The sequence below is a fragment of the Passer domesticus genome, chromosome 1, assembly GCF_036417665.1.
Source record: "Passer domesticus isolate bPasDom1 chromosome 1, bPasDom1.hap1, whole genome shotgun sequence".
Classification (NCBI taxonomy): domain Eukaryota; kingdom Metazoa; phylum Chordata; class Aves; order Passeriformes; family Passeridae; genus Passer; species Passer domesticus.
In genome coordinates, this window is record NC_087474.1 from 14,197,416 (window position 1) to 14,225,364 (window position 27,949).

Consider the following 27,949-nt stretch of genomic DNA (forward strand, 5'->3'; position numbering starts at 1 on the left):
ATCATTGCACTGCTCAAATTCCTTGGGACTTTTTCCCACTTAATGACTGAGGCATTGTGTCTGCTGGGCCAAAGTGAGTGTTCCTAACTTCACCACCCCAGCTTTCAGAAAAAGGGCTCTTTAGCAGAGAACTGCTTACCTTTCACTAGATCACACATGATTCTGAAAACTACTATTTACTAAGTCAGACTCCATCCATGCAGCATTCCTGGTACCCAGCCACCTGATATGGGGCAGGCAGGGTCAGCTCCATGGAATGGCTGATGGGACATGGCCCACAGACCCTTAATACCCAGCACTGAAGTGCCAGGTAAGTGACACAGGAGTCACCTGCCTCACTTTCCCTGCATGAGCCTGGTTCCCTCCAGTCTCCCCCTGCACCAGGAGACTGACATCAGATGGCCAGGAAGATGACAGGAAGGTAACAAGTCTGTAGCCTGTCCATTCAGACATCACCCCCAAATCTCTCCTTAGCTGCAATAACAGTGTTAAGGGGCAAAGGCAGGCAGTGCTGCCTCCACCAGCCCAATCACAGCCAGGTCTTATGCTACTTGTACAGAGGACATTAGTGGAGACCCCTGTGCCTTGGGGTCTTTCAGGGAGAGCAAGAGGGCATCCTGCACAGCTCTAGGCAGGAATCTGAGGGGTCCTGCTGAGTGGCAAGGGCTTAGGGTAGACATCCAGTGCAGAGCCCTGGGTTACTGAGAAATCTTAAACACCTGTGGATTCCAATGATGGGATTCCTCTCTTCTCACTCTCAAGTGGAGCCACAGGGCCCTTTATTTAGTGGTGTAAGGGAAAAACCTTTTGGATATAACTCACCTGATGATACGCCTGCTGCCTTTTGGATGAGGTGACTCCAGACCTGGAATCCAGCAGCTGAAACAAACAGAGTTAGTTCTGCTGATATTTCATGTGTGATCTGAGCAGAGGTGATTGATTTCCCAGACCTTCCCTAAGCTGCTGTGTGGAGCCATGAGATGGATTCAAGTGCAAGATGCTCTGCAAGTCTGATGGCTGAAAATGGATAAAAGGAAGAGTCGGCATGCAGGGCACTGCAGTGGGCACAGTGACAAAGCCATTTACAGCTGCTCCCATGCCCTCCCTTAGCTTGCTCATTCCTGTCCATCTCCTCCTGAGATGGAGGCAGCAGCAAAAGCTGGAGAACTGCTGGGGCTTCAGCCTTAGTAAGTGTTACAAAAAGTAAGGAAGGGGGACTTTGAATGATGTAACTTTCTTGGCCCTTACATTTTCTGTGCTTACCCAGCACCAGAACCAGGAAAAACAGCCCAGAGGCAACCCAGCTGGTGGGCTGGGAACCAGTGCAGGTCCCCTGATGTCAGTGCAGTGCTGTGCCCAAGCTAACAAACCAAAGGCTTATTAGCTCAGGTGCAGTGCCAGGCGAATGTGTCAGTACTGCCACCAGACCCACTGCTAAGCCTGTGTGACACCAGGCTGCCCCTTGTGTTGTTACCAACTCTCTGCACATGGGCAGCCCTTGGCTGCTGCCAAGCTTGGGTTGTGCAGGGCTCATAACCACAACTTGCTTCAGGCAAATGTGCTAGGCCCACCTCCCTCCCCATGAAAAAGTCATAGAGGTGAGAGGGAGGAAAGTTCAAGCTTGTTTTGGTCACTCATTTGGATCTATGCTTTGGAAGCGAGCAAGGAAACTGCCAACAACCATCTGTCACAAGTAGTTCACCCTCACTCCATTAGTTCCCATGCCTTGGAAAAATGTCCTTTCCTTCCCACTTGATGTTAGAGACTGCCTAACCTCCTAAGTATCCAAATGTGTCTTACAGGTTGAAATTTTGTGGTCCCAAAATGCTTTCAAGAGACATGATGTATGCAGTGGGGCAAGATGTTGCTGTTGGTTAGTCCATTTAGCCCATCCTAACAGGGCTCCCATTGTTAAGGTAAAAACACTTGAGCATCCAGCACATAAAGTGCTTAAAAATAATAGGGTTTTTTTGGGACAGTGGTGATGTGAAGATGGGAGAGGTGGTCTCTGCAAACTGCTGCACTGTGATCTGGCTGAATATTTCAGCAGCTGAAGAAAAGTCCCCCTCCAACGCTTCTGTATCTGGGCACCCAAATAACAGTGTATGTATTCAGCACAAGCACAGCTCTAAGCCCCAAACATGAGCAGGTGCTTCTGCCTCTCTTTTAATCATCTGAGCATAGCTGATGTCTCCTGCCGATTTCAAAGGCAAGTGAACACAATTGTGATGGCGGCGAAGCAGCTGGGGGGTGGCAGGAGGGGGCATGGAGGGGGCCCTGCTTGGCAAGGTGAGTGGTGCCCGCTGGGGTGGTGGGCAGTCCTGCCAGCTCTCTTTGTGCAGCTCTGTGAGAAAAGGGGGGAAGGAAGAGGCAACAACAAGTGAGCAAGTTCAAAGTCACTGAGGCCAGTGAGTCATGGCTGATCTGTGCCAGCTGCAAGCTGCTGCTTCTCTAGTCAGTGCCAACTATTTTGCTGGAGTAGGGAAGTACCACTAGAAGTGTGTGGGTTTGTGGTTGGTGGAGCTGGAGGAGGAGCGATGTGGATCTTCCTTACTGACACATAGCAATCACAAATTCCCCAGCACCTGGCATTTGGGATGTGTCTCGGTGCACAGCCACAGCCTGGTTGGCCCAAACAACGGGGTCCTCAGGGAGAAGGAAAGAGCAGCTATGCTTTTTAAATTACTCCAGAGCAAGGAGTGCCACAAAACCCTGGGTGTGCCAGGAAGTCATTCCTGGAGCTGCCACATGAAACAGGACCTCAGGACCGGCTTGCTTAGACCAGCTACCAGATAATCAGCTGTTAGGAAAAATGCTTGTCCCTAAAACTGCCCCCGCTGAAGTGCTGGTAACAGCTTGGATTCAGGCCTCTTCCCTCTCTTTGTGCGCTGTGCCATGGTCCCCAAAGGGCCAAACAGTTCTCACAGCCAAAACACAGTTTTGCCTTTTCATGTGCTTCTGGATGGAGCAATGTGGTTCATGCCAACCACAGCTCTCCTCCCCAGGCTGAGATCCCTGGGAGAGAAGGTACGGTCAGGCACGGGGAGAAGGTTTGCTCAGGGTAGGTCTGACACCCCGATGGAATCAGAGGGGCGAATGCCGCTGCTAAAGGCTTTTGGTGAGGGGCTCGTGCAGCCATTTCGCAGCGCAGTGCCAGGGTCACACGGCCGAAGTCGGGCTGTGGCACTGCTCTGCCACCCCGCCGGCCTGGGGTCGAGCCAGGCACGGAGCCCAGGGCATGCAGCGGTGCCCTGGTGCAGGAGAAGGGCTCCTTGGGAAGGCAGGGGCAGCCGGCAGCGCCTGTGTGTGCCGCTGCCGCGAGCTCCTCCGCAGGGCAGAGCTGTGACCGGGGCTGGTCACACCAAGCTCTCCGGGAGCCGTGTGGCGATGGCCGGGGCTGGTCACACCGAGCTCTCCCGCGGCCGTGAGGCGATGGCCGGGGCTGGTCACACCGAGTTCTCCCGGGGCCGTGTGGCGATGGCCGGGGCTGGTCACACCGAGCTAGCCCGGGGCCGTGAGGCGATGGCCGGGGCTGGTCACACCGAGCTCTCCCGCGGCCGTGAGGCGATGGCCGGGGCTGGTCACACCGAGCTCTCCCGGGGCCGTGTGGCGATGGCCGGGGCTGGTCACACCGAACTAGCCAGCGGCCGTGAGGCGATGGCCGGGGCTGGTCAGACCAAGCTCTCCCGGAGCCGTGAGGCGATGGCCGGGGCTGGTCACACCGAGCTCTCCCGGGGCCGTGAGGCCATGGCCGGGGCTGGTCACACCGAGCTAGCCCGGGGCCGTGAGGCCATGGCCGGGGCTGCCGGGCCCCGCCGCGCACAGGAAGGGCAGCCCGGGCCCGCGGGCGGCGGCGCGGCGCCCCCTGCCGCCCGCGGGGCCACACGGCGGCGGCGCCCGGGAGGGAAGGAGGAAAGCGGGAGAAGGGGAGAGCCGCGGCCGGGCTGAGGCGGCCCGCGGGGCTTAACGCCGGCACAAAAGTTGCTTGCAGGGCCCGTGAGGCGGCATGAGGGGACAGGGCCGCCGGCAGCGCACAGCCCGGGCGATCGGCTGCTCAGCCGTGCAACGCGGAGAGGCGCGGCGAGAGGCGCTCGGTCCGGAGAGGAGCGGGCGGCTGCGTGTTCCCGTCCCAGCCCTGCGGCGCTTGGAAACGCTTGGCCAGATGGGGGGCACCCGCTGAAGCGGCAACACAACAACCTGCGTCCAGCTCGGGCTCGGCCGGAGGAGGCGCTGAGCCTCGCCGGGGATGATGCTCTGGCACCAGGCAGCCCGGAGCGGGCAGCGGCGGGAGCGGGGCAGCAGCACAGCGCCCTGCCTGCCTCCCTGCGTTACCCGTGCGGCTCCGGAGGCACCGTATGCGCGCTGGGTGCCGTGCTGCAGCCGCTCGTCCGCCCAGCCGGGCACCTGCTCTCGCAGGACCCGGCGGCTGTGACTCAGGTGATGCAGCATAAACACGGGTCAAGGACAAGCTCCCATTAAATTCAAAGAAGGCTGGCAGCTTTCAGCCACTTCGTAATATAAAATGAAAGGATTTTTAATCACTCTGTTCTGGCACTTTTCCAATGGCTTTTCCTCATCTTTTCCCTCCTAAGAAGGCTCAATCATTATCCCATCTACCAGGACAGTTTCCTCATTAGCATACATCCTCTTCCAGCCTTCCTGAGCTTTGGCTGCTTTCCCACACATAGCTCAGTCTCTTCTTTGGAAAATGGTGCTTTAAAGGTTTTCTAACTCTTCTGGAAGAGTTTGGCTAAAAAAAGGGGAGGGCTTCAGAAAGAACCAATCCGTAAGAGATCCCTCCATGACAGAATGGGGAGATGACAATGCGCATGTGCTTCCAGAAGCTCCACTTTCACTTGATGGTGTTTGATAAGGACCATCTCATTCTAGAGGCAGAATATGGAAACAAATTTGCTGCTGCCAGGGTTTCACAGACAACTGCCTCTTCTGTGTCATCAGAAATGAGGCAGATGTGGTAGGATCCTCAAAATACAAACCCACATATTCTTCTAGCACTTGGTCTTATGGTGTTTGAACATCAACAAGTGAGGTGTGTTGGGACAGGTGGTATCTTGTTTGCTGAACCAATATGGACTCTTCATAAACCTCACCTTATGAAGTCTATGCATATATTTTAAAGACAAACTGTAGATATTCTAGAGTGGCATATGTCCAAACTGGTACCAAGAGTGGCAGTGGTTCCAGAGGATCTCATCTTCACAGAAGGGCTTAATCTCATCTTCCTGAAGGGCTCCAGGTTGTCCCTCTATTGATCAGACTCAGGATTTTCAAAGTTCATTCCTGCTGCTGCCCTGTGTAATTTTAGTTGGGCCTTCTACGCTTCATGTCACTTCCCGCCTTCAGTCCTGCATCTCTTGCTGCAGAGACTGTCTTGGAAGTCTTTGCTCATCCAGCAGCCACGTCTTGGCAGAATGCATAGCTCTATTGAAAACAAAAAGCATTGCAAAATTAAGTCTGTTTCGCAGGAAATTTTAGTAGTAAACCAGAGGCTTCTGGATGAAGTCAAAACTTCAAACTCTTTCTGGTAGCTTTCCTTTTGTGAAATGTTCACCGTTCCTTAATATTTATTGCACTGGTGGCGTGCAGTATGGTTCTGGTTCTGGTTGGCAGCCAAATTTTGAAAATCTTTTCTGGAATAGAGAATTGTATTTCCGAGATCATTAATAAACCACTTGGAAAGAACTGGGGTGGTGGTGGGATGGGGTATAGGGGGAAATATACTCCCTACAACTGTACAGCAAGGTACCAGCAATCATATTCCTCAAATATGAAAGTTAGAATTGTTTAAAAAAACACCCACATATTTAAATTGTAAAACTTCAGAGAAATGAGGGTAGCAGTCAGAGTTGGAAAAGAAAAAGCATAAGAACCAGCAGAGATTTTACTTGGAAATGACTTACATAAATGACTTGAGTTCAAAAACAGCTTTCAAAGTAAAATGATAAAATATTGCCTGGGCCCCTGTAGATAAACCAAGCCAAATCAATTACTTTTCTGTCTGTAAGTCATCTCCACTTTATAAAGTATAGAGTGAGCAAACAAAGGCACTAATAATATAGTGTTACCACTTCACCAACGTTATTATATACAGCATCTGATTTTGGGAGTAGGAAGCAGGTGCCTTTCCTCACAGCCAGTTGCCATGACCAAGGGTAGTGATTGTATTGAGGTTATATGTTTACTGGCTGCTTAAAGACTATTAATAGCCACGTGTGCAAACAGTTAACAATTTATACAACACATTTCTAAATTAAAGGAATTAAACATCAGTGTTTTGCTATGAAGCACAAGTGGCGCAGCAATTGCCACTGTAAAATGAATGTGCTGGTTAGGACAGCCTGGAACACACAGGCTGCAGAGGGAGATAGGGGAGTGTAAAATTGAGGCTGAGCAGGTATCAGTTGGTAAAATAGCAAATGGGGTCACTACAGATTGCTTTCTCCTGACTTCCCTTGCTCTTTCAGCAGTGCATGCACTCTAAGACTTTTCTCTCGTTCAGTAACTTGGCAATTCCGTGGGCAGGTATCTGCAGAGGAAAGAGCAGAACTTTGAGGTGGTTTAGGTGACATTTGCAGCTGTGGTGCAGGCAGCCCCCCAAGGCCCCATCCAGCTTGGCTGGCCTGGTAGAGCCAGAAGTGTAGAAATACACAACTGCAAGGCTTTGTCAGCACAGGGGCTGGTCTGTGTGTGCAGCTTGTGTAGCAGAGCCAAGGACCTCAGGTGCACAATCACTACCTTTTACCATGAATCTCTACAACTGACTCTGTCTTTTGTTTGAATAGATAAAGGAGAGTTTTATTCACATACCCCAGTTCCTTACTGCAATGAGAGAGCAGAAAATGAATGTTTCTTTTACATAAATATCGTATATTTTAGCAACAGAATGTAAGAAATTTGCCCAGAGTCTGGTCCTTGCTGTGAAAATAAATTCTGTGCTAGTCCAAGAGGCTACACTTAACAGGAGTGATTTACAAAGCTTTATAACAGTGGCACTCTTTTTGCCAAGAGGGAACTGTCAGTGGAACAGGACTGCATATGAACATGTCAGAGGGCTGCCCTTATGGCAGTGGCTGTAGAAACAGGATGGGGACATCTTTGCCCCTTGGGTTGTACATCCTTGTGAAGAGCACAAGATTTGACATGAAAATGTGAAGATGCAGTCCCTGCTGCTGATCTCATGTGCCTGCTGCCTGGGCACTTGGGCACACTGCACCAATTCTCCAAGGAATAAAGGACAGGGAGTACCCAAAGGCAAAGTACCAGCTGCAGAAAATATAGTGGTGTGTGGAGTGTATGCTACTCCCTCTTTTTCGCCATTCCTCTGAAATATGCTGCACTTCAGGCAAAACAGAGAGATGATGATTTACTTAGCTTCAGCTCTAGAGCATGCAGCATTATTGGCTGGTTGGGTTTGCTTCTTCAGTGGCTTTCCAGCTCTTGGAATAGCCCCCACATGACTGGCTCCCAGCCCACACTGCTCTCAGTGACCCAGAGCACAGAGGCATGTGGAAGAGGACTGTCCTACCCATGGGAAAGGGCTGCCAGGTGAATGGCTGGTGAAATCCTGCCATATAGCTGTGCATTTCCCACATCTACCCCTAAGCCTCACAAACTGGAAAATCCCACATGAAACATTCTTAATGCAGAGCAGGGCTTGGGGCTGCTAAACAGAGTTTAAGATGACTTGTGAGTCACAGCACAAGTGGCTGCATCCCTTTTCTGCTGGAATTTGTTGTACTTACCACTCAGTTATTTGGGCTGTGCCTTTGTCCACAGACAGGTTTTGCACTTGTTCATCTCCAAGATCAGAAATCAGTGCCCAGAAAAATATTGCTAGCAAGAAGCCAGTACAACACACGCAGACCTTAATGTGAAAGAAAAAAAATTAAAATATTTTATTATTATTATTATAGGACTAGGATTGTTGAATTAAGATCGAGGAAAACTAACATTGTGACAGCACCATTCCACAGTGCAGGTTTCAACAAAACTTACCCACAGAGCCAGTATGAATGAGGAACCAGTATGAATGAGGAAACTGCACTGACTCTCTAGGCTGTTCTTTGGGCAGTTTTAGCTACTACCTCACCTCAACAGCAGCAGGAGTTACAATTAGTTGTTACTCTCAGATTAGCTGTTCTTCCAGGTTCTCCTCTTACTCCACCAATCAAATTGCATGAAAACACAAATCAGCATTAATCTCACAGGGTACATACATGTGAGAACAGAGGAGAGAAAACAAACCTGTCATTTCAAGCAGTGCACCCCAAATTCCTTCATCCCCATCAATTTACCAATCCAATCTTAGGAGGAAAGCTAATAGTGGTCATCTACCTTGGGCAGCATTTCAGGCTTGTGTGGTTAACCCCATGCTGCTGCTCTGTGAGAAGGAAAGTGTCCTCAGAGCCAGCACTGACTGGCTGAGCACACTCCCTACCCTGTGCCCAAAAGGGAATTCCCTGCAGCATCAGCTGTTGGTGACCAGCATCATACTGGGAGCAAACTGGAGCCTCAGTGGAAAGCAGGCACTTTGGAGATTATTGAGCTATTTCTCCTCATCTATCACTTGATCCAAAAGGGAAACCTTGACTGGGAGTTAGAGACTGGTCAAACTGTTCTTCCTCATAGTGCAGCTAAGCAGGGTTGATGCTGTGGGGACCCTGTCCTACCAGCCAAAACCTCTATCCCAGCAGGGCTGTGCAAACAGTGGGACTGACCACAGCAACCTGCCACTGCTCCTTTCCACAAAAACACCACAGGCTTTCAGAGAAGCTCAGAATTTGCTTTCACCAGTTCTGCACATGGGTCCACAACTTCTCCTGAGCTAAGTACCTGTTTGGGAGACTGGTGGGACAGTGGTAGACAGAAGAAAGTTCTCCCAAATGATTAAAGATTAGTTTTGTTTTTTTTCTCCTTTTACCTATCTCCCGTTTTCACTCCTCTTCTGGCTGCCACATACAGGTAGCAGATTTTTCAGACATAATGTTTTATATGCTATTTTGGCATACTAATTGCAGCCCATTCCACTGCTAACAAATCCTTATGTGGGCAGGAATATTTGTGTAATCAAAGAACAATACTTTTAAGAGTCAGGATGGGACAGTTTAAAACCATAGGAAATAAAATCATGACTCAAAGCCTAAAAGCTATGGGATTGACAGAAACCACAGAATGCTATGTTCAAGGTACTACCTTTTTCATGTGCAGACTCCCTAAACCAGAAACTCTGCTTAAACATGGAGTTCTTGGGTGTCTGTTTGAAACAAGAAGAGAACTCCAGGTAACTCAAGCAAGCAACCAAACTAGCCCTGTCCCCCTAGCCATACAAGACATGTTTCAGCTCTATTTCCCATGCAGGGCTCTAAAACCAGTAAATGGCATCCCTAAAGTGGAGAGGGAAGGTAGCAGAAAGTTAAAGCATAATCTACAGGTCTGTCTAAGGCCTTACACTGATTTGCTTTCTGTTGTCAGCTTCACATTTCAGGAAAGCATTTTGGTAAGTAACAAGTATATAATGGACAATAAAGTATTTTCTGCAAAAGCTTAAAGCTTTCCTAGGCAATGTTATGAGCAAAGCACCCAGGTAGAAAGTTGGGTTCTGTGTCCCATGGAACTGGGCCATTAGATAGGAAATAGTGTAAAATTTACAGAACTCTGAGATCTGACAACAGCGAATTGTTTCAGTGCCTGTGGCCCCCTTGCTGGCTCTTGTCTTTCAGCTGAGATTCTGAAGACTTTAGAGGTGGGTGAGTGTTGCCCTTCAGCAGCCCTTGAAGGAGAACTGACAATGTTTTCAAGAAACAAAAGCAAATGATACTACCCTGCCAGAGGGAAAAACAAGGTCAATCATGCTATGCAAATTAGCTCTCTGTTGGAGAGAAAAATCAAAACAGAGGAACCTGCTACCCTCATGGTACAGACTGAACATGAATAATCAAAACCTAATTCCTGCTTGATTTTATCACCAGGGAGAGTGAAAGAGGAAAATACATGGGTGCAAAAATGCTTAGATGAATACATTAGGTTTAGAAACCTCTCAGTGCTTGAAAAATAAACTTGTGGCTATGAAGTCCTGCATTTTCAAACTAATGGTGTATCACATGCAGAAGGCAGATGAGGACCTCTGAGGAACTGGCATCTAAACAGCTTTTTGCTGGCATGTATGTAAAAAGCATTCTGGCTCTGAATACTGCTCCTAACATTTTCTTGGGTTATTTCATTTCAGTTCTTGACAGAAACCCATACATGAAAGGAAATACTCCACTGCTGAAAATTCACGTGTAATGTCTCATGTCAGGTGAATAGTACTTGTGTATTTCTAAGTTTTTAATTCATTTACTTAAAGGCTTGGTTACAACTTACCAGCCCATCTGTCAAAACAAGATTCACTTTAACTATGAAGCAATACTTATTGCAGATCTTGCAGAAATCCACACCTCACACATTCAAAAATCCCACTTCAAATCCCTTGGCCTAGGAGAATGACAAGAGCAGCAACAGCCACCACCCCAAGAAAAGCTAAAACCTGAGATATCACCACAAGCAACTCTAAATTGTTGCAGGGCAGAAGGAAAGCTGTGCAGACAGGAATGAAAATGTGAAACCCACCAGGACACCGGAGAAGAACCACACAGTATTACAGAAATGCCAAATGCCTGAAAAACATTTCAAACCATAAGCAAATATTTACTTGAAGATTCTAGTCAGTGTCCTAATTAACCAAGTAAAAACAATTTTATCTTCAGTGCTTATTGAAAGAATGGACACAACACTCATTTTCAATTCAAATTTTACTCCCAATTGCACAAAGGTTGAAAAGATTTTTTTCAAATTTTGAAAACCAGCATAATAATTTTGGTTTCGCATATAAAACAGGGAAACCCAAAGAATACAGAGTTGTGTGACTGACAGGTTCCAACATTCAGCATTAAAGTTTTGCCCAACTTTATCTCATACATTGATTATTTTCTACATTATCTGCTTCTCAAATTATAACTCTGTACAATACCCACATACATCAAAGGTTAAAATATTTTGAGAAAATACTATGTTATGGAAGGTTCCAATGCTAGTACAGATTACAGTACAAATTAATGACAAGTCAGAGCATTGCTAAGAGTTTATTCAGAAGCTTTTACTTTCGGTTCTTATATCACAAAAGACATGTTTAATGTTTACAACAAGGATTAGAAACTGAGATGTTTTTATTTCTACTATTATAAAAGTAACATAGGAGACCGTTCTAAGCCATCTTCAAAATGCAGACCAAATTTTTTTTTGTATATAAACTGTACACAAAAAACAAGGCACTATACATTTTTGGATAATAAAGTATAAAGGTTGATTCGCATAGTTTCTCAAGAAATCCATGCTATAAATACAAACGCTTTGTTCAGTTTAGCACCTGAAGCAGCACTGAGCAAAGAGAAACTTTTCAGAATGCAAAGGAGATACATATTGGTGGTATAGCTAATTCAGTACAAGCAACTGCCATCCAGCTACTTTTCTGTAGTTTTGACATGGAAGTCTTGAAAGTGAATACATATTGCATTGTTAAATACATACTTGTTCTATGTGTTTATATAAATATAAATTCTTTGTAATCCACAAACTAACAAAATAACACTTTACAAAGAGAACTTCTTTAAAAACAAAAATGGCAAGTATTGGATATAGCCAAAGGACACCTGCAGCAGTAGCTCAAGAAACTACTGTTTAAGTGCATAGGAGAATGGAGCTTAAAAACATTACCTTTAAGAGTCAAAATTGAATTCCATTTTCAAAGAGTTCTCTTGGCCTTTTATTATAATATTACACACCTCCAGATAGGTAGTCGCTAATAACTTCGGATTATTTTTATTTGTTCTGTAAATGTAGGGTACAATTCCTTTAAAGGACATAGAAAGTGAGAGTGGACGTCCCTTTTGTGCTCACTTCCATAAACACAGCTCAGAAAAGTCCTTTTGCCTTCTTCAGGTTAACTTGCTTCCAAGATGGCAGCGCATTGTACTCCTCTCTTGTCATCTCTAATGCAACCTGCATTTAAATTGAAAGGATGTACTATTAGCAAAAACAACTGATGAGTAAATTACTTTATTGCATGGTTAGGCATAGATGCACAGAGTAACAGTGCACCCATTCTCTCCTCACCTCAAAGTCCTGATCTGAAAGGTAAATTTCAAGCTTCAGTGGATCAACTCCCTCAGGCAGAGGCCTAGCTAAGAGATCTGCTAATGGATACACTGTTTTACACAGCTTGGCCAGCACATCCTCTACAAGTATTATCTGATTAGAAACGTCAGCATCCTGAAAGGAGAAAACAGAGAACATGATCACAATGCTGAAAACACCAGCTGTGCCCATGGCTATCTGCAGATGGCATGGGATAACCTGCCCTGCCAGAGCACAATGCTGTATGTTCTACCCTACAAGAATTTCACAGCTAAATTTCACAGGTCTGCACTTAGAAGAAGGACATCCTGTACTCCCAGAATCTCAGTTTAAGGCTGAAATCTGTGTTTAGTCATGAAGCCAGCATTTTCTACTAAGGATGGCTGCAGAAGACTTACAAAACAGAAAATGTCATTTGTGTTGAGATGCCCTTTGACTGGAAGATTTTAAAGCAGTAATTTGGCTGTGACTCTGAATCCCAGGTGAGGATGTCAGTAACAAAGCCCTTGGAGCCAGCTGATCCTTTGAAAGGTGTTTTGTTCCCCTGCACTTTGAATCTGGGGAACAGACCAGAACTGTGCATTGCTGCATGACTGAAACAGCTATTCTGTTAAGCTCAAAACCCAGCACATATCTTTCCAAGAGGTGATTCAGGTAACACTTTCCTTCTGTTTTTAACAAAAAAGTATATGAGAAGTTACATGAAAAAATAAAAAAACCAATGCCTCTGATATACACATTCCCACTCAGAATTTAGCTGTGGTGTTAGGTTTTCTTCCCCTATGCAGATTCCTGAACTGTGCTTTCTAAGTTTATTCTCTGGATCTTGGGGCTTGACAGTGGAAACAACCAATGTTACTGACAAGACAAGACACAATTACTAGCAACAGGAAACAGATTATGCAATGAAAAGATTTACCATTTCTGTGATCTCTGCGATGTCTTCCCTGTGCTCCCAACTTGGGAACATATTAGTGAATGTCAGAGGCTCTAGGCCAGCATGGATTAGATAGGATTTTGGGGGCTTCTTTACATTTTTTCCTAAAAACAGTCAAAATACAAAAAAAGGAGGGAGAAATTACAAAAAGTACAGTATTTGCAATCTCATACACTATTCAAAGTTACCTCCTAAGGCTATTTAATTTTTCATAAAAAGCTGAAGCAGCTTAACGCAGAAAGAATAAATTTTCCAGGATTTCTTTTTAATTAATATGGGACCTTTTAATATGTTTTTTTCAGTATTCTTACACCTGCCTTTTACTGTATCTGACTGCAAAGATTAAAACATATATGCTGAAAATCCCCAACAGCTACTTCTAGCCCAATGCCTTTCTTATCTTACAAAAACAGACTTAGAATAGAGTAAGCAGAGTGTGATGGTCTGAAATAAGCCAAATTCAGGTAAATGAAACCTTCTGGTATGCTCAGCAGAAGTGCCCTGCCAAGAACTAACTAAACTTAAGCTTGGAGGCTTAAGTGAGAATGTTTAAACTGTTAACTTGTGATTCTGAGGTATAACACAATAAATAAAGCCTTTCCACTGAGAGCAGAGTCAGTAGAGTACCTTGGCAATTTGGGAACAACGCTGTTAGTAGACAAATGGTTTGCTAAGAAAGAGTGGGCAATGTATCTTCAAATAACCTGATGTTTATTGCTATCAATGGGGAGCACCTTTCGGCCCAGGATAGAGGGCATGGACAGGTGTGACACACTCAGAGCAGTCGGGCACAGCAGTCTGTTACCTTTGCAGTACCGGAGCACCGTCTCCATGGCGCATTTCCTGTCCGTAGCCCACCTGATTCGAGCTGATCCAGTGATTTTGTTCTCCACAGGCCACCAGCCTTGCCACAGGTACACTTCATGGTGATTGTCAACAAGGAAGAGTGCTACACAGTCAGAAAATAACAAATCCATCATTAGCCACTTACTAGTTTTTGTAATCCCCTGAACAATCCCAGTCTTATGTGCTTGTCAGCATCACAACAGGGTAATTTCACATTTTACCAATTCCTTTGTTAATTATACAGCTAAACTTCAGCTGGACTTTGATGCTCTGATATTAACAATGTAGTTTTACAGGAAGCTTCTGGCATACATGCATACACTTGATTATTTCTCAGCATCTTCATCATGGAAAAATTACTGTTATTTCTTAGTACTGTATAAGCATCATGTGCACACATTTTCCTGTGACATATTAAGTTAAAAGTGCTTACAATTACTGAGACACTGCCCAATGCAGGATACAGTCATCTGTTTTCTTGTTACTTAAGTATTTTAAGACACATACCTGGCTGTGGGGCAGTGTAAAGATCCTCTTGCAAGAATGGCATGGAATTGATGACAGCAGGGTCTCTTGAAGGGTAAACATACTCAGTGGCTGAGAATTCTCCTGATGAACTACTGAGGCTGAACAGGCGGGGTGTGAAATTAAACTTTCCAGGATCTTTAAAGAACAAAAGTTAAGAAGAGTCACAACAAAAAATGTTAGACTTAATTGTAGAAACTAACAATACGCTTTAAAAGTGACTGTAAATTTTCTGGTTTTGAAAAATCAGGAAAGACAACCAGATGTCTTGAGGGACTAACAACAGCTGTAAAGCAGTCGAGCTGAGCGGCTGGCTGCCATCAGTCTGAATCTGATCCTGGTTAGTTACTATCAGCCATTTCATAACCTGCTGCTCTGCAGCTTAAGTGAAGCAAGCCCATCACAGAGTTAGCTGACATATTTTCCACTTGCTAAATCAATTCCCCTGCTACCTTTGTTGGCAGTTTCAAAGCAAAGGCTGGATGGGAATGTGAGCAGAACTGGCTCTTAAATCCCTTCAGAAGAGAAGCAAAATATATTTGTAACAGTGTTAACTATTGCTCTGTGCTGCCTGAATACAGAGGGGCAGCAGAAGCAGGGGAGAACAAAATGAAACACTTGGTTTTCCAGTACTTTCTTTTAGAACAGTATTACTTAACTCAGTAAGATTTTTGGAAGCATTTCTCTGAAGAACTCAACTACCAAAAAATTCTTCAAAAACTTTACATTAAATCTGACAACACCCTAGACTAGTAGAGTAAAATGTGAGTGCCAAGTCCAGGAAGGCAGATCTACCTTGCAACATGCAGTCATAGGCCTTCCGATCTCTCCTCCCCAAGGCGTCCCAGAATCCCAAGGGCTCTGACCCTTCATCACATTCATGAATCGTCACCTTGCTGCTGCTGTGCAGCCCTGCCTCCAGTGGACACCTATAAAACACAGAGAAACAGTAAACTCATGTTGTTCCTACCCCAAACACTGCTAACAAAAACATGCTGGCCACTCGCATTAGTGGACCCCAAAAGTACCCTACAGGCTTGTTGCACACTTCAGGCCAACAGAGGCACTTTGAAAAATTATCAAAAAACAAGACAGGGAATTTCAACAGCTATTCTTGTAGAATTTGGATCCCATTCCCAGAGTGAAGAAGATGCTCACATAAGTTCTTAGTGGGGATTGTCATTGCCTGCTTTTGTTAACAGCTGATGTCCTCCTTGCATGCTTTCCCAAATTAATTTCCTCTTCCTTACTCACAAGGCTGGATTCTAATCCTCCTATTGAATGCACTTTAATTTGCTATTCAGATGTTTAGCATCTCACTCCAAATGGAAAATGACTTTGTTTTAACTGTAATTAGTACAGCAGGAAGAATGTGGGCACCCCATCCCTGGAAGTGTGCACAGCCAAGCTGCATGGGGCTTTGAGCAATCTGGTATAGCAGAAGGTATCTCTGCCCATGGCAGGGGGACTGGAGTTAGACGATCTTTAATGTCCCTTCCAACCATTCTATGAGTTTATTAATAAATACATTTGACCTCCAGTGAAAGCAATTACAGGATATGAGTTTTCTCCACTCTACCAAATCAACCAACCTTCACTCCTCCTCCTGATGAACCATGCACATGCTGCATTTGTACTTAGAGGACAGCTTTATTTATTTCAAATGTTCTTTGAATATGACTACTTCAAGTAAATTGGTAGTCTATAATCATCTCAAAAATATAGATCAGACACTCACTGTTCTTTTATTTTATTGGCTGCTGTTCTTCCTACGTCCTTGGTGTGAGACTGTGCTTTGCAGCCATGCCACAGGTAGATGAGAGCTTTGTTGATATTGAGGACGATCATGGATGTCCTGGAACGCAGGCTGCTGCAGTGACACGCTACTTCAAGTAAGTTTCCTTCATTGGGAACTTCTCCTCGCACGCAATAAAGCCTCCAGTCACCTGGAGCAGACAGGAACAGAGCAGCACTACTATAAAATCACATGGGACTGAAAATTCAAAACCTCTGCTCTGGAACAGCTGTTCTCATCCTGGATGAGTTTTACCTACTGCATGCCTATGTTGTGACAGAATGAACTAGCCAAGCACCAGGTTTGGCTAACATTACTTCAGAAACCCTGTGCAGAAGAGATGCCTTCTAAAACCTTGCTACAAGAGCACAAGTATTGAGAGCCGAAGAGCTTAACAGAGCAGAAGAGTCAAGTTCTGCTGTTTCGTATGGTGAGAAAGGGAAACAAACACAGTATTCCTCCTATTCAGCTCCTCTTCCCCTCTGTACCTTTGGGAACATAAGGTCACAGCCAGTGAAAACTGGAGCATCTCCAAGCTACACTTCCATTGAAATTCTCCTACCTCAGCTACCGCATTCAAGGGATATGTTACAAAAAGCAATGATTGGGTAATAAAAGCTTAGAGCTTTCTTTGGAGCAGAAGAACTGCTCATAAAAACACTCTTCTTCCCCAGACTGTGTAGAAAAGAATATACTTTAAAGCAAACGGGCACTTGGCTTAAGTAAAACCAAACTAAAAAAATTATATGTGCATCAATACAATCAAGTCAACATGCTCTAGGGTGACAAAATCCATTCTCTCAAAGAAGAAAAAGGCTACCTTGAAACAAAGCATTGCAAAGCTGTCTCAAGAGTTTCATGGCATTCATTTTTCTTTTCTACAGAGTAGGGTAGTTGAGACTGAATACAAAGCTCTCCACAACAGCTAAAAAAGGATTTTGGGGCAGAAACTCTTAACTAACAATAATTTACTTTGTGCATTTTCTTCTTCCTCTTCCCTTCTTCCAGCATGCACAATCATCCCTCCTTGGAAACACTGCAAGAAGCACGGTGGTTCTTTCCCTTGAAGCACTTGTACCTGGAAATTGAAAGCACCACTCTTCATTAAAAAAATAAAGCAAGTATACAGACCAGGAAAACTGGTCTCTATGGATTATTAAAAATTATATAGTTATGACCACCCTCGAAGATGGCTTTCCTTCTACTTTACAACTGCTGACTATTGTTTAAATTACCATATATCAGCATGCAATGGGTTCCATATGTGGCCTGCATATTAAAAGAAACCTCTAGCTGGAATCCAACAATTGAGTTTCAGAGGATAATAGAATACCAAATGAACTTTAATTTAAACTGGTTTAAACTAACAATTTAAAAAATTCTATGAATATTTACAGAACCTGTCCACCTTGACCAATGTTCACTAAAACCATTATGGAGATAACATAGGAACTGAAGTAGGTACAAAATTAGCTATAAAACTGGTTTCTATGATAACATGCATGTTCTTTGCTCACTAAACATTGCATTTGGAGTATGAAACTGATATATATAGCCAATTCCTAAATCAGTTATGTTGCAGAGACTCACACTCTTGATCAAGGGCTCTTATATTTCTCCTCTATGAACTCCTGTCTTGCTGGTCATTTCTATGCTGCCATTAAAAAAACTAATTAAAGCAGGATCAAGGTACACAAACTAACTTCAAACCACCCATCTTGTATGCTGGTAACAGTGAAGCCACAGCAAAGCCCAAGTCTGCCTAAAGACAAAGCAAATTAGCTTGTCCTCTCAGCTTCAAACTGCATTTCTAGAATCTCTGCAAACAATGCAATTAATATGTAATTACAGAGTAAGCAAATTGAAAATTTCAAATGTATTTTTTTGCCTTGGCCTGCAAAAAGTGCTTCTCCTTAGCACTAGGAAGACTGTCCTTCAATCTGAACATGTATTTGAAAGGATGGCATAAATCTGTGCAACTGTGCTTCATCTATTCCTGCAGGGAAGGGAGAAAAGACCTTCTTCTTCAGCCTTTTTCAGAAGCAGCTTTTGGGAATCACAATCCATAAAGCAGCTTACACGTCTTGCAATTGGAATAATGTCAAAAGTAACTTTGAGGTCTGACTATTCTTAATGGCAAGAACACGTTTACAGAAAGGGAGGAGGCAAAGAAGATAATTCCTGTTTACTGTTCATGGCTACCCAGACAGGCAGATCTTACCAGGTCTGCCATCTAGGAAGCTCACCTGTGCTCCTCTCTCTTCATCAAGTTCCACTGTCATGAGTGCTGATGTTCCTTTCTCACTCACTGTGGAGTGCCTTCCTTGCCAAAAGAAATACACACATTTCTCTTTTCCAACAGCCCGTACTTGTTGCTCTCCTTTTTGTCTGCTTCCAACTGTGAAACAGAGAGCACATGCTGAAGAAAGTATTTTGGCTATAGGTTTAAACAGCACATGGTTTCATCTCATCTGCCAGCTCAGCACTATCCTATCCAGAACAGGAAAGTAAAAATGTGCAATTGGAGGAACATTAGGTCTCCAAGCCAGAGGGTCCCCATGCAGAGCTGGCATGGTCTCCTCAGGTGGATGTAAGCCACAGGCAGAGATGCCTGTGTTGGCTGGAGAAAGAGATGTAGAAAGACTTGGTACTATCTAGAGAAAAATAACTGACAGCATTTGAGCCAATTTGCATGTGAAATGGCATGTCCAGTAATGTTACCAGAAGAGTGCATTATGGCTGATTTTCCACATTACACACTGTTCTTTGGCAGCAGAAGAGGAGCTGCTTTTTTCATCCTTAAGAGTCGGCATTTACTTGTTATGATAAGCAAATAATGTTTACAGCAAGTGAAATTCACAACACAACCACTTACAGAATATTGCAGTCTTTACAGTGAATAGAGAATAAGCAGTTAGAATGAAATCAAAGATTTAAAAAAACCCAAGAGTTTTAAAACAGATTTGAAAAAAAAAAAGTTAAAACATCTGCCTTGATTCCAGCAGTGCTGAGAAGCATCCAAGTGAAACACTTAGGAGAAAGCATCCTGTTTTTTTCAAGTTGAGAATACTCAAAACACTACTTACTTTAAAATTTATGGGTTTCATTCTTATCTGTACATTCAGCCCATAAAAGTACTGCCTCCTACATAAAAATTTATTCTGTTTTGGAGTGATGGAATATGTTTTCATCCATTTGGATTAGAAGTCTGTTTACAGTTCAGTACTAGTGTTACCCACTTCTCCCAAGACTTACAAGCTCTTGTATTTTTCTTGGATTTGCCAGTATCTGATCTCAACGATCCTGACTAAGACCTACCTACATTTTTTTGGCTAAAAGCCTGAAGCTGTATAACTGTTCTGGTGCTTTCAACCGACTTTAATAAACTCTATTTGGAACAATCAGTTTTAGACTATTTGTTTTCAACTTATCACAAAAACCACCTATTCTTAGTTTAGTGCCAGAAAGGAGAGTTCCAATGGACTTCTGGAGCTGACTGATTCTCAGGCTTTACCTGCTGCTCTCAGGCTCTTTGTCAGAACACTGCTGAGCCTCAAATCCAGATCAAAGGCTTCCAGCAATGGCAGAAGGGATAGCAAGGGCAATGAGCTGGCAAGGGCTTTTCCTGTCATTGTTATTGATCTTCATAACCAGCAAAGGTTTTTCTTGTTGCTAAGCCTACCTCTTTTGCAAGACATTCAGATCACTGCTATTAGTTCAGCTGCCTAATTATTTTGGTGTTAAGCTGTGGGCATAATTCTGGCTTAACAAACTATCCTGTGAACATGTACACCACCAATGGTGGGTAAAAGCAGAGATGGACAGCATTATATATGGTGTATCAAAAATAACTACAATTTCTTTATTTTCTACTGCTTTCTTTTAAACGAAATACAAAACTTTACATTTTAATGACCTAGAAAGGCTAAATTAGTATCCCTAACCTTTCCATGGAAATCCAGGTCTGGATCTCAGCACTAACAGCAGCAGTTTTAGCTGCACTTCTGCATGTTTCAGCAGGATGAAATGGAATTGTTCACTAACCTGTAGTGCTCACCATGTACTTCCACTTCACCACATATGTGTCTCCCTCATGGAACTGCCCTATGCTTTGCTTAGGCAGTCTACTGTAATCGAATTCCAGGATATGCCAGACATCCACAGAGGCAGTGATAATTTCAAACTGCCTCCCATCTTCTCCTTCTACCAGTCCATAACCCCGGCCAATATTCATTCCATCCAAGACCGTGCCCACAGTTGTTTGAGGCACAGCTACCATTAGCATGACATCATATGGTTTAGAGTCAGATCTGGATTCTTCCTGTCAGAAAACACAGAGAAGAGATTTCTTTGAGCACAGTGTTTTCTTCTCCTCACCCCACAGTTCCAGTGAAACATTTTGACTCCTGCATATTTCAGTACTTTAGTATCTTGTCATTGTTCGAAGCCCTGTCAAAGCCCCCTCAGCAGTATTGATTGAGCTGCCTGGCTCATATATTAATATTATTATTAATAATTATATTAATAATAACAACTATATATATATATGTATGTGTATATATATAAAAATAACACATAAGGTATAATTACATTATAATCTATAAATAATTATAATACTACAAAACAACTCTTGTGGGTTCACTGTAGGAGATGATGTTCTGACCTCTAGATCAAAGCCCACAAGACAAAAAATGTGCTCTTGATCCTCGAGCACAAGCTTCCCTGGCTGCCATCCCAACTAAGTCATCTAGTTTGAAATACCTAGCATGCTTATTATATGCACCTTCTGGTGAAGGGATTCAGTAGAATTCTTCTCATTGAGTTTCTTCAGTTCTGTCCAATCGAGAAATTTTTCTTTGAACAGTATTGTCTCGTTATGTTCTGTGAGTCTGCCAAATACAGCCCAGTCTGGGCGTCCTTGTCCCTTTCTGTGCAAGGGAAGAAAAAATATAGAATCAAATTAAACACTGTGAAAAGAGGGCAAGAAAATTATGTATCTGCAAGGAGACTAAATTTGAGTTACAATACCTGGGTATGAGGGGATTGCATTCTCCAGGGTCCAGAGGATTTATATCACAATTGGAGTAATCAAAGGTGCCATTCCACAAGTGTTTTGCCAGCTGGAATGCCACTTTTCTTTGTGCTAAAGTAACTTCTTTTCCATGCCATACATATACTTCACTGCCAAAATCAAACACCAGCACCTAAAATCGAAACCAAACAACAGAAAAATCAGCCTACCATTATGTTACATGATACCCTGATCCTCCAGTTTCCTTGTGCTGAACAGAAACTCCTCCAAATATGAGTTTCTGCAGTGACAATAACAAGTAGCACTGCAATGCAAGTAAGGACAGGCCAGTGGTCTGCATTGTGATGTCCAGTTTTTAAGGATGAGTGGAAGCAAGTAGAGGAAATGCTGTGAGGTGTATTATTAGGTGGCTGAAGTCACTAGCAGATTAGAGAGCTCTTACTGCTAAAAACCTGGTTCTGTTGCATGACTGATAGCTGTCCAGTTTCAGCAGCTTTGTCTGACATTTAGATCTATGCCTTGTCCTACAGCCAGGGAGGGCTGACAGAACACACAATATAGGCAAAAAGGCAGTGACTTCAATACTTTCAAGAAAATGCTTCATGTCCTCATTTTAGAAACTTGCTCTCATTCTTACTTGGATGGGTGAAATGGTTCTTGGAAAAGTCAGCTAGGGATAGAAATAAAAGCAGGTTTTATTTTGTTTTGTTTTTCCAAAGTGCTACTTGTTTTGCGCTTCATGACTCTGGGGTAAGCCACTGTTGACAAAAAAGGTTTAGACTTTCTAATATGGTATTTTACTTAGAAGATAATGTGAACTAATTTCTTGAGACCTTGCAGCACACTCTAGACAGCAAAATGTGCAGAAGCCTTTCAGAAACACAGAGGACCCAGCCTTCAGCGATCCTCTCCACGAGCATTTGCAGTTACTGCAAGTCATCACCAGTTGCATGTTCCTGCACTTACCACAGGAGCAGTTAGTGGCACAATACCTCTTTTGGTTGTAGCAGGGTACATTTTGGCACCTTTCCCCAGTAGTCATCCTCGGGAATGAGTTTATCCTCTACGAGGCGGTAAATGCAATTTGTTTCTATTATTGCGGCTTCGTACATTTCGTCTTCTTCAGGACTTCCAGCAGCTTAAGGAAAAGATTGTCAAAAAAAAAAATTAACCTCCAACTATCTTTACTAAAGAGAACCAACTCTACTATTTTATTGTGGTAGAGCATCAGATACTGTAACTATAACAATGCTTACACTGGTAATTTGTCTGTCCACCAAGGAGTTTCCAGAAGTCTTTGGCTGCGTGGGTATGGGTATTTATTCCTTCTTCTATAGTCTGTATATAAGAAGCTCTACAGCCAAGTTCCCTCTTTGTCTGAATTAAAGTTGCAAGTTCTGAAGCCTAAGAGATTAACAGTTATCTGAACAGGATTGCTTAAGTCTTTGGAATACTTGTGCAATATTCTTGCTCAGTGAGAAGGCAAATGAGATATAGTACAGCAAATAGCAGAAGAAATTGTTATTACTTATTGCACTAAATAAACAGACAATAGAAGAAATGTTACAAAAATGAATTCATTCTTTCATTTGCCTTAAAGCAAGACTGATCTCAGTGGACATGAGAATGAAAAGGACATCCTGCAATTCAGACTATTTATTTTTTTTTAGTTCAGTCTGTATCCTGAGGATATCCTTTTTTCTCTTGCAGCTTCACAAACTACACACTCCTTTACAAATGCCAGCTTTCATTCAGTGCATGACCTAAAATATATTTTCAGGAATTTTGCATATCTCCCTGTCACGGACTATCAGTTACATGCCACTTTTTGAGAGAATTGGCACTAAGGCTCAATTTTATCACAGACATATACTGCAAAGGTTCTAAAAATAAATAATAAATAAAACTTCACAACAGTACTGACCTTTGCTTTTTCTATGACATTTGCAAACTCTCCTACCCACAAGAAACATAAATGTGGAGTTAACAACAGGAAACAGTCTCCACTGTTCAGTGATGAGGCTCTTGGTTCAACTAATCTTGTTTGAACATGTCTTCTTCCTAAAGAGAAAACAAAGCTAATTATATTCCTTCAACTACTACTATCAAATGCCACAATCTAATTTGTTTTGAATGAAACACAAACAATTCCAGCACATGTAGCAAAATATGTGGAAACAGACTGTTTAAGAATAATTGAAAGACTAGTACTGTGGAAAAAGAGTTTACTCACAGGAAACAAAATAAATGTTGTCTCCTATCAACTAATATTTCTATTATTTCCTGTTCTTGCTTTAACAACTCTGTGTCCTTCTGGAAAGAAATGAATTAAGTAAATGGCAGACAGCAGCAAAATTCCAGAACCTCTTACATTTGCTTAAGTGAAGTCATAGCACAATTTCTGTAGGCAGTAAAAAGTTTTAAGAATTTTGCTTTCCAAAACCTAGCTATTTGCAGAATCAGATATGTTACTATGCACTGTAAGGGGAAGTGGAGCAAGAACACTGTCACATCATTTCCAAATTATATTGAGCACTGGGAGAATGGGACAGTTAAAAAATTTCTACAGGCCATAGCCAGAATTTGTGAAATATTCTGTTTTCTCTTTGGGAAACACACACCAGTGGACCAATGTAAACCTATTTGCGAGGTTTAACTTTATTTACACAATTACCACTTATTTTTTGAGGTTTTGGAATCTTGAAGATTTAGAACAAGCTAAGGATCTAAATGTGGTAGCAATTCCCACATGCTGAATTCAGCCTATTATTTATGGAAAGTAAAAGCAGTTCCAGCATACCTTTAATTTGCAGGAGCATTAGCTTCTTGTATGGCACAGCACTGTTGTTAGAGTTTTGCTCTGTCAGATTAACACTCCTCAGGCTAATGTTGCTGAAATTCTCTTTGCTTGCCAGACCAGCAAGTGCTACTTCTGAGAAATTTGAATTTGTAGACACTTGTACATAAAAAGGAATTGGAGGAAAAGACAGTCAGACATAAAAAATAACAAAATTATAATAAAAAAATGATTGTTGCCTTAAGAAAATAATTTCTGCCCATTATTTTCAGTTTTTCTCCATAGCAACTGTAAAGGCAGGTTGAACTCAGATTAACCACTACCCCAAAATATTTTTGGTTTAGGATTATCTAAATTTCTAGCTATCCAAGAGTACACTGTCAGTGTCAGAATTATGCTATTTGGCATGAATACCAACTTTGCTAGGAACCATTCTACCCAATGTTTTGTGAAGTACTGTGCAGATCTTCAATGTTTTATAAGTACTTAATAATAAGAGACAGCACAGAGACAAGGCTAATTAACTGTAATTCCCTTAATATTTGGCTGAGACAGTCTGATGCAAAACCCATTTACATTTCAAAGTCTTAACCATGTTTTACTATAAACTTACAGCCCAGATTCTTGGCTACTTTTGTTTATTGCTCAACCAAAGACAAGACAAACATTTTATAAATGTGTAAGTCAGGAAAATCCTTCTCATTGAGATGGCAACAAAGTATTACATATATAGTTAGCCTTTTCATCAATACAATTAATAGCTAAAGATGATCTTTCTTTACTCAAGTGTAGTAAGGAATACTTGTACCCCAAAATGTAAGAGTGGCTGGACAAATCTTTGAATAAATTTTACAGTGATGCCTTTGCTGTCTGTCTGGTTCTCAGGAAAAAGCAAATTCCAAGTAAAGCACCTTGTAAGCCCTGCCACAAAGCACTGATCCTTTATGGAAATTAATCAGAAGAAGTCAAGAAGGCTAATTCCACTTTTTGAGAGAAAATTAGGACCCAAAATTGAGGCCAGTGTATCTGACAAAAATTCATCTACTCTTGCCAGCTCTCACCGCAGCAGGATGAAGTTGGATCTGCTTTCCTTGATCTCCTGTCCTCACCCTGCACACCCTGCAGGCACTGTGGCTCTCTCTTTTTGCATAAGGTAACTGTGCTAAAAATAAATAACTAAATTCTGTGTACAGGAGGTGGCTATAGGTAGCTTTCCCTGAGGAAATCACACATGTCTTTCTCTCCAGGTCTCCCACACAGTCTACATTTCACCTTATACATCAACCAATTTATTGCCACTCAGAGAATATGTTCCATTCATTCAGTTCTGTTTTTTGCATTGGGTTTTTTTTTCTTTTTCAATTACAAAGGCAAGATGGTGTCCTGTACAAATCATCCTGCTAGCTTACTTTTTTCTACTTTCATTCGCTTTGACTCCATGAAGGCAACATTCAGTCTTTGTTCAGTGTATTCATGAAGAATATCTTGTCTTGCTGCAAGCATTTTCAGAGGGTTCCTTGAGGACTGGACTCTGCGTGTGGGCCTAACTGCACGTTTGTGCTCTGCTACAGAAGATGTCAACCTGAAAAACAAGTAGTGTTTATAATCATCAGTCAGGATGATTATAAATTTTTCTAGTCAGGATCATCTAATGACAAGAAATCAAGATCCGTTCCTCAAGTCAGGCAGGAGCATGATTTCAGAAGAAATGAACGTGCCCAGTAGTAAGATACCTACAGGATGACTTAGAGCTGAACATTTTGAACACTGCCCTTGTGTCTGCATTTAAAACAATGGGGAAAAAAAATTCTTACTTTGGTGCATAAGGATCAAAGATGGCATCGAAGTCCTCATCAAGGTTCAAAGGCACTGAGGAGGAAGGGAAATCCACACGGCGATAAAATTTGGAAAATGTTTCATCATCATCCAGCTTCATCACCTCTTTCACAGATCTTCCTGTAACTGTCAGCACTGTCTCTTGCATCCCAGCAACTGCAGGAAGAAAACATCTCACCCAGTAAATAACCATACTAGAGTTTCTAACTCTAGAAAAGGTAAACATGGGTTGTTTGGTAGTTGCCTGGGTAATTTTTTTTTCAGTGTGGTGGTAGTATTTTGGTTTTTGTTGGTTTTTTTTTTAATTGATGGTAGAAAAGTGTGTTGATAAAGAATATTAAAACAGTGTAACTGCAACTCATATGCAATAATCATTATACAAAACGGCAGGGAAATAAGGCTAAATGAAAACTTGGACACTATAAATGAGTTGCTAGAGTATGATGATGTAAGCATTTTAGGGTTTTGTATATTCCATCTTCCCTCCAACTGTGTAATTCCTGCCTTTGAAAAGATCTAGAATCACAAGGGAAAAAGTCACTACTTCAGGCTAGTGAGTGTGGCACAGTCATTATCCTATGCTAGTGCTTCCTGTACTGAAATGTGAATACATTTGTTTATGGTATCTGTTACACTACAAATTACATAAGGATGTAATAAAGATTTTTGCCTTAGAAATGAGGACAGACATATGAGATGGAAACACCAGGCAACTCCAGAGACCTTCTTAAATAGCCAACAAACTGTACAGGGAAGCTGATGAGCTGCTACAGAGAGTCAATTTTCAAAAAAGCAGGAAAGTGAATGAATTGTGCTTGGGAGCATCTTAGTATCCTATTTTGATTTTAATAGGACTCAACTACATTTAAAGATGTTTCACTGTATATGACAATATGGTTCAGACTGGCTGTTTGCTCTTAGGAAATTCTGCCCTACAGAAGGATGTGTATATTGTTTCTAGAGAATCAAGAAAATTATTGAGGTATCTGTGATTTATTCTACTGTACACTTGTAAAACAATTGTGAAACGTTTTTCTTCTTAAAATTTAGCAAAGACTGAATTAAAAAAAAATAAATTATTAGTAACTGCAGTCTGAGCAAAGAAATATTCAGTTTCTGCTACCAGATATTTTAACTGAGGGGCACTTTAATCAATTTACTGAAGTCAGAGGGTGCATACACTGCCACCCTTCATAAATCTACCAACCTTTGTTATTCAGCCTTCCCAAGAATGACTCCAACTTGTCAAGCTTCATATCTGATTCCAACTGCATATCAGGCCTGGCTTCAATTTCTAAGCAAACCAGAAAGTAAAACCTGTTAATTGACAGGAAGCAAATGAGCCTGAACATATTTCAGCCATTTTTATTCCTTACCTTCCAAGGGCTTTGTAACTGGAGTGGTAGACTTCTGCCGGAAAGGGGATGCTACTGGTGTGAGTGCACTTGGAGAAGCCAGGCCTGCACAGGGACACAGAACATGGGAAATGCAGCCATGAGTCAGCCTGTGTTTCCAACAGTGACGACAGAGAAGCTATTTGGGGAGAGCAGATGAGCCTGGCTACTTCCTATAGGCCAGCACACTTCCCCAGCCATTGTATTAGAGATGGCAGAGGGCCCTGCCTGCTCCTTTAATCAACAGCAGCCTCAGAAACCACCCCATTTACAAGAACAAAGCTTCATTTCCATGTGTCTCTCTGCAAGCTAACACAAGATATGGGCTGTCTTTGGAATATTGTAATTTTGCTCCTTTTCAAGGTAGCAGCAGTTCAATGGTCTAGAGTTTGGGCTCCAGCTGTACCACAAGGTACCTTTTAAAATCATGTAAGTGTTCTGAAAAAAGGATAAGTTTAGCAGGGATCTTGCTAGGCACCTTCATCTCTACCACCTTCTTACTCCCTTTTTTAAATTTAAGCACATCTCTATTATTACATGTAACAGGATGCATCTGACTTGTGAATGCTGGCTGGCCCTGGATTTCACAGTAATT

General features: G+C 42.6%; 1 protein-coding gene and 1 long non-coding RNA gene across 14 annotated transcripts in view; both read right to left on the reverse strand.

Moving 5' to 3' along the window:
* Nucleotides 1-3,134, reverse strand: part of LOC135288934 (uncharacterized) — a 30,137-nt gene extending 27,003 nt beyond the window's left edge. For all 4 annotated transcript variants that reach the window (XR_010351782.1, XR_010351798.1, XR_010351810.1 and 1 more), the window contains exon 1: nucleotides 823-3,134. This is a non-coding gene — a long non-coding RNA (uncharacterized LOC135288934). The remainder of the gene's footprint in view (nucleotides 1-822) is intronic.
* Nucleotides 3,135-10,796: 7,662 nt separating this feature from the next.
* Nucleotides 10,797-27,949, reverse strand: part of SVIL (supervillin) — a 133,474-nt gene continuing 116,321 nt past the window's right edge. For all 10 annotated transcript variants that reach the window (XM_064402765.1, XM_064402628.1, XM_064402517.1 and 7 more), the window contains 20 exons: nucleotides 27,337-27,420; nucleotides 27,168-27,254; nucleotides 25,939-26,116; nucleotides 25,534-25,706; nucleotides 24,128-24,283; nucleotides 23,252-23,388; nucleotides 22,584-22,731; nucleotides 22,320-22,465; nucleotides 21,324-21,499; nucleotides 21,079-21,223; nucleotides 20,340-20,616; nucleotides 18,542-18,693; nucleotides 17,268-17,373; nucleotides 16,239-16,446; nucleotides 15,296-15,429; nucleotides 14,483-14,638; nucleotides 13,935-14,078; nucleotides 13,112-13,233; nucleotides 12,172-12,327; nucleotides 10,797-12,057 (listed from right to left, as the gene is read on the reverse strand). In XM_064402765.1, coding sequence (XP_064258835.1) covers nucleotides 11,971-12,057; nucleotides 12,172-12,327; nucleotides 13,112-13,233; nucleotides 13,935-14,078; nucleotides 14,483-14,638; nucleotides 15,296-15,429; nucleotides 16,239-16,446; nucleotides 17,268-17,373; nucleotides 18,542-18,693; nucleotides 20,340-20,616; nucleotides 21,079-21,223; nucleotides 21,324-21,499; nucleotides 22,320-22,465; nucleotides 22,584-22,731; nucleotides 23,252-23,388; nucleotides 24,128-24,283; nucleotides 25,534-25,706; nucleotides 25,939-26,116; nucleotides 27,168-27,254; nucleotides 27,337-27,420 — 2,972 coding nt within the window. In that variant the 3' untranslated portion in view covers nucleotides 10,797-11,970. The remainder of the gene's footprint in view (nucleotides 12,058-12,171; nucleotides 12,328-13,111; nucleotides 13,234-13,934; nucleotides 14,079-14,482; nucleotides 14,639-15,295; nucleotides 15,430-16,238; nucleotides 16,447-17,267; nucleotides 17,374-18,541; nucleotides 18,694-20,339; nucleotides 20,617-21,078; nucleotides 21,224-21,323; nucleotides 21,500-22,319; nucleotides 22,466-22,583; nucleotides 22,732-23,251; nucleotides 23,389-24,127; nucleotides 24,284-25,533; nucleotides 25,707-25,938; nucleotides 26,117-27,167; nucleotides 27,255-27,336; nucleotides 27,421-27,949) is intronic.